Source organism: Pectinophora gossypiella, chromosome 10 (genome assembly GCF_024362695.1).
Source record: "Pectinophora gossypiella chromosome 10, ilPecGoss1.1, whole genome shotgun sequence".
NCBI classification, from domain to species: domain Eukaryota; kingdom Metazoa; phylum Arthropoda; class Insecta; order Lepidoptera; family Gelechiidae; genus Pectinophora; species Pectinophora gossypiella.
Genome location: NC_065413.1, coordinates 15,245,096 through 15,261,402, shown reverse-complemented (window position 1 = coordinate 15,261,402; position 16,307 = coordinate 15,245,096). Strand labels below are relative to the sequence as shown.

General features: G+C 38.6%; 1 protein-coding gene across 1 annotated transcript in view; it reads left to right on the top strand.

Moving 5' to 3' along the window:
- The first annotated feature begins 18 nt into the window (after positions 1–18).
- LOC126369923 (adenomatous polyposis coli protein) overlaps positions 19–16,307 on the top strand; it is a 76,290-nt gene continuing 60,001 nt past the window's right edge. The window contains exons 1-3 of the mRNA XM_050014514.1: positions 19–365; positions 3,932–4,005; positions 5,290–5,375. Coding sequence (XP_049870471.1) covers positions 3,942–4,005; positions 5,290–5,375 — 150 coding nt within the window. The 5' untranslated portion in view covers positions 19–365; positions 3,932–3,941. The remainder of the gene's footprint in view (positions 366–3,931; positions 4,006–5,289; positions 5,376–16,307) is intronic.

Here is a 16,307-nt window from a genome sequence, read left to right as displayed (position 1 = left end):
TTGTTGCAAGGTCAAATATTACAGAATCATTACGTAATGGCAACATTAAACAAAATTCGAGTTCTCTTCTCACTTCCCACTATTATTCCCACTGTTGGACCGAAGGACCACGATCACAAAAAATACTTAAAAATATGACTACTGTAAAATGTTCAGAAAATATTGTGTTAATTTTTTGGCCAATATTTATATGTCAGGCTTGCAAAAAAATAAACGAAAACGATTGACAAGTCGATTAAAAAAACATCTGCGTTTTTGAACGAAATCCTGGAAGCTTTTTGTGGTTGGGAGGTTTGTTGTGATATTTCTTGATGATTATTTTGTGGTAGGTAATAAGAAAAGCCGGCTTTAAAATCATGGAAATGGTAAGTTAGAAATCTATTACACTTACCTAGTCAAGTACAAGAAGATTTCATTATGTGGGGAACAGTATAAATTCATATTTTTTTTGCCAAAACGATCGTTGGGATTCATATTAATTTCTTATAAGTTTCTTAAATGCTTTATGCTTAATTTCTTAGTTACTACCAATAAATGCGATAAGAATCTTTATTTTCTTTGTATAAGCGTTAATTGTCGGTAATATTTAGAATGAATCATGTACCTACATAAATAAATCTACCTTCCACGTTTGTTTCTGGTTTGCGTGCGAATCTTATCATACTTGACCTTGTAAAGGATAGAATACATTCCGAAAACTACAATCTCACCACACGCCATGATGTTAAATTATTACTATTTCTCTTGATTGATTTGTTACATAAATTAAACTCAATATTTCGGTAATGGAACCATTTCAGGTCTATCAACAAAAAACAATATATTACAAATACTTACTACCCATGTATATTCATCACATGTATAAACCTACACCTATTTTCTAATAAAACAATTTAAGTTAGTATTATTTTCATTGGTTTCATACTTAAAAAAATACCATACATGATAATTATCCTCCAGCCAAGTAGTTAATGCCATATGCAGCAAATCTACTACAGTAAGTCATGTCATAAAAAAACTATCCTCTAAATGTGTGTTTAATTGTTATCTTCTTAGCATAAATAGTTGTTAAAACATGACTCAAAGTCATAAATCATTATTACAAAGTCAAATTATACATTAAAGGTAACAACATTTACATAAATTATTATTAACTCAGTATGAAGTAAATTATTTAAAATATTTAATTATATTAAATAGAAGTAATAGTATCAAACTTTAGTATTAAGCAGCACATGTGCATATTTCAATATATTCAATATTCTTTAATTGCATACAACGGTGTACAAGTTGTTCAGTTACATTTGAGTCTCACAGCACAACAAAAGAAAAAAACAAGAGAAAAGGAGGCTTTGGTTAAGGTAAACATATCATTGAAAAATATGCATATATGGTGTAGGTGAAATGTACTGAAATTGTACCATAATTGTATAAAGATCTGTAAATAATGTTTATTTCTGGCAATAAATGATTTCTGATTTCTTAATAATATCTCATAATGTACCTTACAAACATGAAAAAATAATATAATTATGTTTCATTGGAAACAAAGTACCATCATACATATAAACAGTCAAAAAACACCTGATACACAGACCATTACATAATCTTACATAAATACCAAAATAATCCAATAACATAACTTTTTAAATCCACAACAAATGGTGGATAAAACTAGCACACGGAATGAGGTCACAGGAGTGAAACAACATTGAATTGAATGTAATCCAATTAGAAATGTTTCCACTTGCATTGGCTGAGCCCCATGCACTCCACAGTCGGTCTTCGCACCTGCCATTTATAAGTAAATTCAAATTCTTTTATTCTATTCATTTTCCTTTTTAAAATATTTTTTTAACCAGCCAGTAAAATGTAATTCTGTGGGTGTTTTATGTGTCTAGATTTATTATATAATTTCTTATTTAATACTTCTTTTTTATTTAGACAATAATTTGGATATTTTCAATAAACATAATACCTATAAGAATTGAAACACTGTGAAATATGACTGTGATTAGTTATGAGTGTGTGAAAATGTGTCTTACACATTTCTTAATTTAATTTGTAATGCATATTTCTGGTGTTGAAGAAAACCTTTGGTGAGTTTATTTTACCTTTCGATTTAGATATTCTTAACTCATTTTATTTTAATTTTTTTTTCGTTGTCTAAATCCCCACCAAAAATACCGAAACATCGGACATATCCTCCAAGTTCCGTTTGCGTCATAAGATTGCTCAGAAATAGTTTGTTATTCTGGAGTGCTTTATTTTTATTTATACCATTGACAAATGACTCGGCGAAAGTTAGGGAGATCAACAGGAGATTGATGGAGAACCGTCGACGCAATTAAACTATACTAATGGAGATACACGGAAGTCTAAAGTGAACGTCCAGGGACAAAGCAGGATAGGGGCCTAGCAAAAAAAATATTTATTTGTTTATTTAATATTTGGGAGATCAACAGCTTTCACTTACTGACTAATCATTAAACTAATAAAACAAAGCCAATTATAGATCCCCACAAATAGTGACAACGTAGAAGTTAATAGGTGAGACAAAAAAAAAAACAAAGAAAAGAGAAAGACACACGCATCGCTTACAGTGGAAGCCTAATTACTTAGTCTAACAATATAAAAAAAAAACTAATTTTAAATAAAGTTGCACATCATTCATGCAAAAAATTGGCGGTTTATCAATCACGTCGTCACGTCGGTTTACATGTTAACGTTAACGCTATGTGACGAATTTTATTTACGAGTTCAATAACAATGAGTACAACATTTGACAGCTTTTATCGATGACGTCACAGGGCAGTATTTCCATACAAACTCCAAAGAAAACTTTCGTTTTGACGTTTCATAAAATGTATCTCATTTTACCAGATAGTCAATTAGCCTATTGTATGAGATTGGCACACACGAACCACGTTACATTTTTTATTCTGTAGCAATAACGAAAGCGAAAAGCATTTTGCTTAAGGCCCCTGGATGTCCTCAAAATGTAACTCCGTTTAGGTATTTTCGGCTAGGATCTTACGTTAAAGCTTTTTAGGCAACAATTCACGCGTAACACGTAACGCTCAACATATACGGCAACGTTGCACAACAGCGCGCAACGTTGCCAGCTGAGGCGCAATATGTCGCGCGGCTTGTCGTTGAATTATTGTCGAGTGGAGACGTAACGCGCAACAACACCATTTCCTCTGGCGACTTGTTGTCGACGATACACGTATAGTAGATGCGTGGACAGACAACGTTGTTAAACAAAAGTTCCGCGCTATGTTGTGAAACATGTCGCGCGCCAAATGTTGCGAATTGGAAACACGGCTTAACACTGTTACGAACCTGTAATATTATAAGTAACACAGCTAGTAGCTACTTATAGTGATAGCATGATGACTATCTAGATTATGGGTGATGAGCGAACCTGTCGCCAAAGGATAGAGAAAAATAATATACGTAAAATAAAGAATCCCTAACGACCTCCGTGGTCCAGTGGTTGAGCGTTGTGCTCACGATCCGGAGGTCCCGGGTTCCAATCCCGGTGGGGAAAAATCACAAAAATCCCTTTGTGATCCCTAGTTTGGTTAGGACATTACAAGCTGATCACCTGATTGTCCAAAAAGTAAAAAGATCCGTGTTTCGGAAGGCACTTTAAGCCGTTGGTCCCGGTTTTACTTGTGTAAGTACGTAGTCGTTACATGAGTCATGTCAGGGCCTATGGCGGCTCAGTAATAATCCTGACACCAGGGTTGATGGGGTTGGTAATTCACCTCACAACCACACGATAGAAGAAGATAAAGAATCTCTTGTCACTCGTCATACTAGAAAAGCCATGCTACGTTTCATCATGATCAATCAATGAAATCATTGGTATTTTTTTTTCAATCATTTATTTGTAATGAATGTTGTTGTTGTTTGTTTGTTGCAGGCGGGGGCAGATGCCGTCGGCGCAGCTCGCTGAGCGCGTCGCGCTGCCCGCCCCCTCCCGAACTCACCTCTGTGGTAAGAATAGATAGATAAAATACTTTATTGAGCACAATGGACTCAAAATACAGATAAGGACAACATAATATACAGAAAAGCACAACAGGCGGCCTGAGAATAACCAACAACTGAGCAACAGGCGGCCTGAGAATAACAACTGAGAACAACCAACCATTATCCAATCTCCTCGCATGCTATACAGGGTGTTAGAGACATCGTAACGAATACTGAGGGGTATGATTCAGACCATGATTCTGAGTTAATATCAAGTGGATTTTAGTTTTTTTTTATTATTTTCAATTCTTTACTTTTGCGATCGAAAATTCCACTTGATATTAGGTAACTCAGAATAATGAGCTGAATCAGCCTTCTCAGTATTCGTTACGATTTCACTAACATCTTGTAAAGTCATAAGACCGAATCTCCTTTTAAAATCCAAGCCACATCGATTAACTACCTTATTGTCTGGAAATCTCGGCCTTAAAAGGATATAGCTTCGCCTTAAACCGAATACCTTGTAAGCGTGAATGTGATATAAAATACGCTATTTTCAATCCAGATAAACAAATTGTAAGCTCAATTTTTATCTGGAATGAGAATAACATAACATAAGCTCACGTCTATTATCGCAATCGGGGTAGTCAGAGGTCCATCCATCACAATATGAACTAAGTACCCACGCCTCACCGCGCTTTCTGTTAGACCAACGTGATATGTGGCGAGCCAACTATGTTAATGAAAACTGTCATCATCATCAGCCGTACAACGCCCACTGCTGGGCATAGGCCTCCTCCAACTGAAAACTGTACTTAAGATAAATTAAAAACTCGTTGGTGCAAATTCAGTACTGGAGTTTGAACAGTCGCTTCACGTTTTAGACGACAGAATGCCAGTGGCCTCAAGTGGATTGACATTAATTGAAAGAATTAGAAGTTTTTGTTAAAGAAAATCGCATTAGAATGGGGTTTTTCAAAACGGCGACGTTCCACGTAGCATCGGCCACATCGTCAAACATAACGTCGTTCGGAGCTACAGCTCTATACCGTGTCACACCCCGGACACTTCATACAAAACACCTCGTTTTACACAGACACTACACATTGACGTGGTACACGCGCATCTGTGTGCGTGACGTCTGACGCCCATACGATTGACGACTAAAGTAAGACCGAGAGGGGGTGAGGTAAACCTAGCTCAGCCGCTGGTGGGGAGCGGAGAGTTGCCGTTCTATAAACATTATTTCTTATTCTATGACCGCGTTAGGAGCGGCAGACATAAGTTTATTTTGTGTCTTATTTTCAGAGTACTCTATAACGGAGGTGTCGTTCGTGCTGCACGACCTCTCGTGGACGAGCTCCGATGGCCTGGAACCAGACCTGCGTGGAAAGGTAAGTCACAACACCTCCATGAGCCGTATTTTTGAAGCGTCCGTTCTCGATTCGCGTGCGAATATAACACGCCTGTTAAAATTATACAAATGAAAGTAGCAATAGCTTATGCAAGGATCGAGTGTGCCAGCTACTGGCATGTGTATTCCCGCCTTAAGGTACCTCACGAGTCAAGAGTACAATCAGTATAATGGTAACTATACATTATAACGGCCTACGTGGTCTAGTGGTTGACCGTTGGGCATTTATAGATAGATAGATAAGATAGATAAAACATTTATTTGGTCTACAGACACACATGCATACAAAAAGAAAAAGATTAGATACAGACAGCCAATCAACAGAGACGAAGCTCTGTATTAAACACGCCAGGTGTGTATGTGTGCTGCAGCAGCGCAAATCTGTCATAGCTCAGCGCAAGTTTTTGCTCTCACGAACAAAACGCTGATTTTCAGCTACAACACGGCTGGAGAAATCCGCGGGTACGGCAACCGAACCAACCGATGATGCTTGCCAATACAATTCGACACTGAAAAAGTTGTATAAAATAATAGTATACTGTACATAAATAAATAGTTGTATGATATGTAGGTTTTTATTAAAACAATTTTACATAATTAGCACATGTTGTTAATGTAATTAGTATATATATTTATATATATATATATATATATTTGTATATGTGTGTGTATCTATTCATATAATTATATTATATCAGTTTGTATTATAAAATGAAAAAAAAAGCATAAATACTTTAAGTTTGCAACTTGTAAAATTAAAATTAAAATTTAAAAATTCTCGCCACTTATGCAACATCCTATGAATTTACCTGTTTCTGTATATCCAAAAGTAGAGATTTCATCAAAGTAGAGATTATAGTGCCAACTCTGGTGTCTTACGTTGCCGAATTGCTGCATTAAAAGTGATGGAAGCAAATATCGGTGCGGTCTATATACGCGTGTATAATTTTGTACAGGTAGATAAGTTCGCTCAATTGTCTTCTTTTCGATAGTACTTAATTCTCATATTATAATTCGGAGGAAGCTTTTTTGGACCTTTTCGATGCTTGCTGTGTGAACCTTATAAAATTGAGACCAAACCACGGAAGCATATTCTAATGTCAAACTAACTAAAGCATTAAACAGGGAGTCTTGAGGCCTTTCGTGACCAGAATCACAAAGCCTATTGTGCGATTGCTCCATAATGTGGATAATGTGGCCGAAATGATAATTTGCTGTCGCAGAATACCCCAAGATCTCGGGCGGTGTCCTTCCGCTCCAGTTGTTGATCATTAATACAATACGTAAATTGATGACTAACAGGTTTTGTCTTAAATGTTATCACAAAGCATTTATCATGGTACAACCATATTTGTCTCAATTTTCTAGCATTTTTTTAGGCTGCATAATTATTTCATTTCCCAAAGAGAAACGCTTAAACCCAAGTATCAAAACATTAGAAAAAAGCAAAGTAGGTGCCTAGCTAAACCTTCACCAATCGGTACAAATATTCGTATACCATCACAATAAGGGCAAGAGTTTTAATTCCCCATTCGGCGGAACACCCCTTGGCGCAGTGGATCGATACCGCGCTGGGGTTCGAACCCCGGCCTACGGGCGGTGTTGGGGTACTCTTGTTCGACTTAAACGGCTGTGACTTTGAGATGATTTGATTGACTAGAGAATTATGGAATCACGTTCGAGAGCCATTGTCAAGAGATTATAAATATGTAACATCACACCTGTATCCCCGTAAGGGTAGGCAGAGGTGTATACTCCCATTCCTCGGTAGATATTTTATTATAAATATATTTTAGATAAGCCTAGTGTAACTTTTTATATCGAGCATAAACTAGAATAAAAACACCACCAATCCGCATTGGAGCAGCGTGGTGGAGTATGCTCCATACCTCTTCCGGTTGATTGAGGGGGGGCCTGTGCCCAGCAGTGGGACGTATATAAGCTGTTTATGTATGTATGTAAACTAAACAGTAATAAATCATCATCATCACCAGCCCATTAACGTCCCCACTGCTGGGGCACGGGCCTTCCCTATGGATGGATAGGGAGATCGGGCCTTAAACCATCACGCGGGCCCAGTGCGGATTGATGGTTATTAACGACTGCTAATGCAGCCAGGACCAACGGCTTAACGTGCCTTCCGAAGCACGGAGGAGCTCGAGATGAAAACTTTTTTTTGTGGTCACCCATCCTGTTCGGCCTTTGCGAAAGTTGCTTAACTTCAACAATCGCAGACCGAGCGCGTTTACCGCTGCTCCACCGAGCTCCTCATACTGTTGGTATACCTATCTAAATAAAATAAATAAACTTCTTTTAACGAACTACCGCAGCCCCGAACACTGGGATATACGCACCCAAAAAAATCTCCCTTTATACTAATACCAATACAAATAGGTCCTATTAATAGTTTTAAAGTAATACAAGCATCTCATTCACACCCCTAGCCACGTGTTAACCGTGTATATTTATAAACACAACCCCGGCATCGAACCCCAGACCGCACCCTCGCAACCCGAACAATGTTGCCCATACATCACTAGAAGCGATAATGATTTGTGGAATCGTATCCGGTGACAAAGGTTTCAATTTGGAACTTATGACCGAACTGTTATAAGCACAGCCTCCGTGGTCTAGTGGTTAGAGCGTTGGGCTCACGATCAGGAGGTCCCGGTTCGAATCCCGATGGGGACATTGTCAAAATCACTATGGGGGACTGTCCTTTGTTTGGTAAGGACATTGGAGGCTTAAATCACCTGATTGTCCGAAAAGAAAGATTGATATTAGACAACGACTCAACGTGCCTTCCGAAGCACGGAATCATCTAACTTAAACAATCAGGTGAGCCTGCAACGTGTTAACCAAGCTACGTACAGTCTTTTCTCAACGGGAATCGAACCTAGGGTCTCCAACCAGCTAAGTTGACGTTTTAACCACTAGGCCACGAAGGCTTTTAATCACAGCTTTTAATAAAGCAATTTAATGAACTTATCAACATTATTTATCTTCATTAACTTATGATTAGTGTCACGGCACCCTTCTAGATTGACTCAACAGATTCACCATCCTAACATTATGAACTCTGAAAGCAACACCTTACAGGCAAGGCAGTCAATAACTCCTATATTCTTCCCTCCTGATATCTATTTACATAAACAGCCTATATACGTCCCACTGCTGGGCATAGGCCTCCCCTCAATCAACCGGAGGGGGTATGGAGCATACTCCACCACGCTGCTCCAATGCGGGTTGGTGGAGGTGTTTTTACGGCTAATAGCCGGGACCAACAGCTTAACGTGCCCTCCGAAACACGGAATCATCTTACTTTTTCGGACAATCAGGTGATTCAAGCCTGAAAAGTCCTTACCAAACAAAGGACAGTCTCACAAAGTGATTTCGACAATGTCCCCATCGGGAATCGAACCCAGACCTCCAGATCGTGAGCCTAACGCTCTAACCACTAGACCACGGAGGCTGCCCTGATATCTATTTATTTACTAGCTTTTTCCCGCGGCTTCGCTCGCATTAAATTCGGGGTAACACGGTTCCCCTTCCCAAGTTTTAGCTTCCTTGAAAATTGTGGAATGCATCATACAAACTTTCCCCTCTTTATTTTTAGGAAGTGCGGGGTTCGAAAGAGAGAAAAATTAGCATATGTCACTCTTCATACCTTTAACTATCTCTACTTAAAAAATCACGTCAATTCGTCGCTCAGTTTTGCCGTGAAAGACGGACAAACAGACAGACACATACATTTTCCCTTTTATAATATTAGTATAGATTTACATTCCATTGGTTGAGCGTTGGGCTCACGATCCGGAGGTCCCAGGTTCGAATCCCGGTGGGGACATATCACAAAAATCACTTTGTGACCCCTAGTTTGGTTAGGACATTACAGGCTGATCACCTGACTGTCCAAAAAGTAAAATGATCCGTCCGGAAGGCTCGTTAAGCCGTTGGTCCCAGCTACTACTTACTGATGTAAGTAAGTAGTCGTTACATGAGCCATGTCAGGGGCTTTTGGCGGCTCAATTATAACCTTCACACCAGGGTTGATGAGGTTGGTATTCTACCTCACAACCTACCCGATAAGAAGATGATCACTAATTTAAGAGACCCCCCACACTAGCGTCTTTCGAGCGTCGTCGTCGTACCAGCGTCCGCGGAACGTCCACGCGACGTCGACGCCGCGGCGACGCGACGCCAGCGCTGGCCGGCTGCCGAACGCCGAGCGTGCGCGGCGCTGGCGTCGCGTAGCCGCGGCGTCAGTTCAACGTTTTTTGCGAACAAGTACAATGCACAACGCAATTGATTTGATTTGTAATTCTATTTGATTTGATTTGTATTTTGATTTGTAATTCTATTAATCAATCTGTGATTTAGTTTCTTGTAAGTTTTCTAAATAAAAACAATTTTTTTTTCGTGATTTAAAGATTGCGTTTTTACTTACCTCAATGTAATAATAAGCCTCTCTTCAGGTGACGCAGAAATCCTCAAATGGGTATCTTGATATTTTATATCGTTCTGTATCAATTGTAATAGTTCGTCAAATATTCGTTTTGGCATCCGTAAATAATCATAAAAGTGTTTTTTATTATTTTTTATATGTTGACAATACAATACGAAATAATCGCTTTCCTGAACTCTAGCACTACACAGAGGATGTTCCCAATGTTGACGACGATGTTTCCTTTTTCGTTTGCGTAATTTTTGGATCAGTAATATCAACAGCAGTGTTTCTTCGTCGGAATCCATTTTCACACTGATTGTACGCGACAGGAGCCGCGGTTACGCGACGCTAGCGCAGCGCACGCTGGGCGTTCGGCCGCCGGCCAGCGCTGGCGTCGCGTCGCCGCGGCGTCGACGTCGCGTGGACGTTCCGCTGACGCTGGCACGACGACGACGCTCGAAAGACGCTAGTGTGGGGGGTCTCTAAGAGCTAGGAACCTGGTGACCTGGACCACAGGGTCTTATCTAGATCAGGCACCAGATTCTCATAGAATGAAATGAAATGAAAATTGAAATATAATTTATTCGCTCTAGGGTGGTATAAACGATCTAAAATATATATTATATCAAAAAAAGTCCATCACCCAACCATACAGCGTGCGAATATTAATATTAAATAATTTATAATTAAAGGAACATTTAATCTTTAATAAATCTGTCTTAAAAAAATTAAATAACAATAGATATTTTAAATACACAAAAAACAATTAACCTTAATTTAAATAAACGGTTGTGACTTTAAATTTAAATATTCTTTCACTGAATAAAAGGTATGGTGAATAAGATTTTTTTTTAATTTACTTTTAAATATTGGCAATGGTAACTCCTTTATAGTAAATGGTAAGGCATTATAAATTTTAATACACATACAATATACATTATTATTGGTTAGAGTTAAATTAGTTCTTGGCATATACAATAAGTTCTCATACCTTTTACTGAAACAGTCCATGTCTTGTTGTTGTAATGTATTGTTATATTGCAATGGCATTAGTGAGAGTAAATAAAGATATATTTATTTATTTAAGAGCCACGCTCTTGTCGGTGTTGCATTCTCCATTCTGGTCTATCAAAGGCCAATTCCTTCGCGTCCTTATAAGACACGACGTTCACCTTCTCTTTGATCTGTTCCATGTAAGCTCTTCTTGTTCTTTTTCCTTGTAGCTTTCCTTCTATGACGTTTTTTTTTTATAAATTCGTCGTGTCTTATTAAGTGTCCAATCATCTTACCCCTTCTGTCCTCAATAACTCTCAATATTTGCTTCTTTTCCCTTACTCTTACTAGCACTTCCTCATTAGTAACTCTTTCAGTCCAGCTTATTTTTTCCATCCTCTTCCAACACCACATTTCAAAGGCCTCGAATCTCTCTTTGTCTTTCAACGGTTACCGTTCTGTACCTAGTATTATTCTTGCCTTCGCTTCACATCGCCAACTCTAGCAGGTATAGTAGGTACCTAAATCTAAAGGTTAAGCCATATCGCAACCCTCCCTTCATAAATATCAATATCCACATTCATCGAGCCGTGAACTGGATAAGCGAACCGCGAGACATTTGCTACGAATTTCCTTCGCTACGACATCGATCGTAAGACGAAATATGGAACGTTGAAAATTCGTATGTTCACTTCTTTGCTGGACTGGAATTAAAAAAATACTGAAAAGCTCAAAAAAGCAAGCTTGCGGAGGAAGCAAGAGGAGTTTATAAGGATCGCAGCAAATGAAATTCCATAGTCTGTGCTTACCCCAGTGGGAAATCGGCGTGAGTTTTTGTGTGTATGTGAAAAGCCCTAAAATGCGTTGTTAGCTGCTTATCACACCGGGCATGTCATAAAAGTCGACTATTACGTCAAAATAAAGGATAATACTACGTATAGAACGGTTATTCTCCGCCCCGCACCAATTCGTATGATTGCGAAATTTACTTCACATCCTCTGGGTCTTACCAACTTGTTCCGCCGCGGACATACAAACCCTGAACAAAGCTTGCATGTACCTTTGTTTGGATGCACCCTTGCAGCAAGCGGGTCAATCAATAAGCCACGTGGCGTACAGTCCAATCTGATATAACAGCAAATCTGCTTCACTACACACGGCTCCACAAGCCTGATTATATTCTACATCTACATGTAGATTGTGAGGTGGATGACCATCCTTATCAACCCTGGTGTTTGTATTGAGCCGCCCCGTGTCTTTTGTAATCTTTAAACATTTAAGTTTATTAAGTGTTGTTTTATTCTTTTCAGATTTATTTATTTATTTTACATAAATTGTCGTCTGTCGTAGCGTAAATAAATTAGCATCTTGTGTTTGTTTATAATTGGACGGGGTTATTGTACATTCGCCACAAAGTAAACTAGCCACAGAAAAAAATATGTGTAAACTCGCCACAGTTCTATTTTTTATGAAGTAAATTGTTTATTATTAATTTTGATTATTGTAAACTCGCCACCATTGCTTTTTTGTGTAACGTCTGCAGAAAAATCAAACAATAAGTAGAATAAAAACATTATTTATTTTTCATAAACACAGCAATTTCAACCATTAAACTTACATCTACTTACTTGAAAGTCACAGTTCTCATGTGGCTGATTTTACGTCACAGTTCTCATGTGGCTGATTTTAATTTCTTATTAGTTTTTATTTTTTTATGAATATAATTATTCGCTAAAAAAAAAATAAAAAGATTGCTTGCTATCGCTACTTTTAGCAAAAAATATGTGAACTGAGGATTTGTGGCGAATTTACAACAACATGTGGCGAGTTTACTTTCAATGTAAGTATGGAGTTTTCAAAATGTGGCGAGTTTACTTTGTGGCGAATGTACAATAACCCATTGGACGAGCACTAGCGCAGTATTTGCATATAGGTTATGTTACATGTAAAATCATTTTTGTCTGTTGGCAAACATAATATATAAATAAATAAATAGTCCCGTTACATCAGTAAGTAGTAACCGGGACCAACGATGACAACTGATGTAAGTAGCCGTTACATGAATCATATCGGAGGCCTTTGACGGCTCAATAGTAACCCTGACACCAGGGTTGATGAGGTTGGTTGGTTGGAGTACCACCTCACAACCCGCACGATAGAAGAGAAGAATAGTCCCGTTTGACGTTGATATTGCGTTGTGACGTAAAGTCATGATATTTGATTAGAATTACTAAAACCATGATAGGCTTAATCGGGTGGTGTACTAGGTTCAAGATAAATTATGAAATTCTGATTACTAAATAAAGACACATCTAAAAGTAACGAAAAACGTTTTCTTTTTTCAATATAACTCATTTATGAATTTTTAAACAAGAAAAACGTAATATTATGTCCGACATTTTATCACGTTTTCTATGACGTCACAGTGTGCTTTTTCAAACAAATTCCATAGCAATTTCGTGTTTTGACGTTTAGTAAAAAGTAACTGATTTGACTAGTTGGAAATTAGCCTATTTAGTTAAAATCATGACTTTTTTTGTACCACCACCCTAGTATGCCAAATCATACCAGCTTGTACTACGCTGGTATGATTAAGGCAGTCTCGTCCGTGTGTAGTCAGCACGTGGCTCTGTCACGTGTCACATTGATGCGGCTTCCATGCTCTGTGCAGCTCTATATGACCTGGTATATCAATGGAGTGTATTTGACATGTTATTGTGGGTATTGTGGGTATCTTGTCGAAGTCATCATCACTAATTTAAGACGACGGCCTCCGTGGCCCAGTGGTTGAGCGTTGTGCTCACGATCCGGAGGGCCCGGGTTCGAATCCCGGTGGGGACAAATCACGAAAATCACTTTGAGATCCCTAGTTTGGTTAGGACATTACAGGCTGATCACCTGATTGTCCAAAAATTAAGATCATCCGTGCTTCGGAATGCACGCTGTATTGAATCGATCGATAATTTTATCACGTTGCGCATGTTAACCCTGCAGAAGCTACACATGCTGTTTTTCTTTTTTTTCTTTTTTAGGGTTCCACACCTGAAAAGGAAAAATGGAGTGTAGGTTCAGACTGTGTTCTAGTGGTTGATGGTTGCTCAATAAGGTTATACGGGTATGAGATACGGACATATGTCTATCTTATATTAATAATACCAGGTTCCTTTCCTCGAACTTCAAATTGCAATTCATATTAATATTTCATACTGTCCGTCTTTACATTGTTTCTGTATCCAACTACCCATTGCTATTCCCAACATGTCGCTTCCTCTGTTGGCACGTGCCTAAAATTCATCGATGAACATTGTTGCGACCTTATAGGTCGTGTCGGGTTGACCAGAATGCCTTTGTCTGGAAGATTGTATTGCTATGATAACAAAAAGCTAAAGATAGACTTATGAATATAGACTTTTTATCAGGCTCTTTCAAAACAAGTAAACAATACGAAAGACAATTTACTCGACAATCGATAAAACAATACAAAATTGAACCCCAAGTTGTTAAAAGCGAAATAATTTCGAAATACGATGCACCGGAATGACAGACGCAATATCAATCATCATCATCAGCCGTACGACGCCCACTGCTGGGCATAGGCCTTCCCCAAGGATCTCCACGACGATCGGTCCTGCGCTGCCCGCAACCAGCGGCTTCCCGCGACCTTCACCAGATCGTCGGTCCACCTTGTAACAGGCCCACTGAGCGTCGTCCGACACCTGGCAATATCCATACTAAAAGAAAACCAGTAGGCTCTGCACGAAACCGCGCCGCGCTCGGCGCGAATTATATCGAGGCCTTCGACCAATAGCCATTTGACGTCCATCTACGTAGATAGCATTCGTATCGTTTATTGGTCGTAGCGCTCAATATAATTCGCAGCGCGGTTGTCATGCAGACCCGGCAGGGTTGATAAAGACAACCCACACGAGAGAAGAAGAAAAGAGTACAAAAAAAGAATAAGTAGAGAAGAAAAAGATGGATCTTTTCGTGATTTTTTATAAATCAGTTTTCAGAAATGAGGACTTCATAACACAGGATACGCTTCTTCTATCGTAACGGCCGCCGTGGTCCAGTGGTCGAGGGTTAGGCTCGTGATCCGGAAGTCCCGGGTTCGAAAAAACACTTTGTGATCCCTAGTTTGGTTAGGATATTACAGGCTGATTACCTGATTGTCCGAAAGTAAGATAATCCGTGTTTCGGAAGGCACGTTAGGCCGTTGGTCCCAGTTCCTACTTATGTAAGTAAGTAGTCGTTACATGAGCCATGACAGGCCTTTGGCGGCTCATTAACAACCCTGACACCAGGGTTGATTAGGTTGGTAATCCACCTCACAACCCACACGATAGGAGAAGAATATTAAAAAGGAGACAAAACTTGACGAAGTACATTAGCAGGATTAATCTGCAAGCAAAAATGCCAAATAGTTAGTAAGAACTTTGTCTAGAAAACTATGGCGTGACTAAACCGAATAAAGTACGGGCAAAATAGTGCAAACACCTTTAAAAGTTACGACCAAGTTTTCCAACCAAGCACATTTCTTGTAGCTTTTTGAAAAGAGCAAATAAGTTCGTCCGCGGTACTTACAAGGTACAGTCATGAGCAATATCATATACCCACTTTAGGACCTTTTCGTACTATCATATTTCACATTTAATGAGACTTACGGTTTAATTTGTAAATAAACTTAATGTGACATGTTTTCAAAGTGTATACATATTAGTACTTGTGCCCGTACACAAATTCTGAAGAAGTCATTGCTTCGTTTCTTTATTTATTTATATAAAGTACTGCCACATTGTATACATTAGGCATTTACTTATCTCTAATCTTAAAATTATTAACGGGTCTGATGTAGACCACTGTAACGGCGTACATAGCTCTATCCATAATAGGTACAACTCGTATCGTATGATATCAATAAGGGCAATAGAGTATTATATTCTACGTAGCGCAGTGAGTGAATGTGCGTTCCTGTTGTAAAAAACGTTTAATAGTAACGACTCTGGCTACGTTTTTGCTCAACATGTTCGTTCAGGAAATACTCTGATCCTTTCTCCGTTATGGCTATATAATTAAGCTCACATAACTTATGCGCCTTTTAACGACCGGAAATGTTCCATGAGCACATCACTCGTCTACCTTTTATCTCGATTTCAGTGTCCGCGTTACCAACCTCAAATTACTGACAGATTGGCAGAGAGAGATTTTTCCAGACATCACATTTAGGAGAGTCAGTGACAACGAAATTCCACTTTTTATCATACTAACACACAAATATTGCTTTTTCTATTCTCATCAGTCTACATATCATGTTTTAAAGTACTACTCTTCTTCTTCTATCGTGTGGGTTGTGAGGTGGATTACCAATTTCATCAACCCTGGTTTTTGTATTAAGCCATCAAAGGCTTTCTAAATATTACTGATTTGGTGTTTTTTTTGTAATAATCAACCAAAACTAGCTCTAGATCTTTG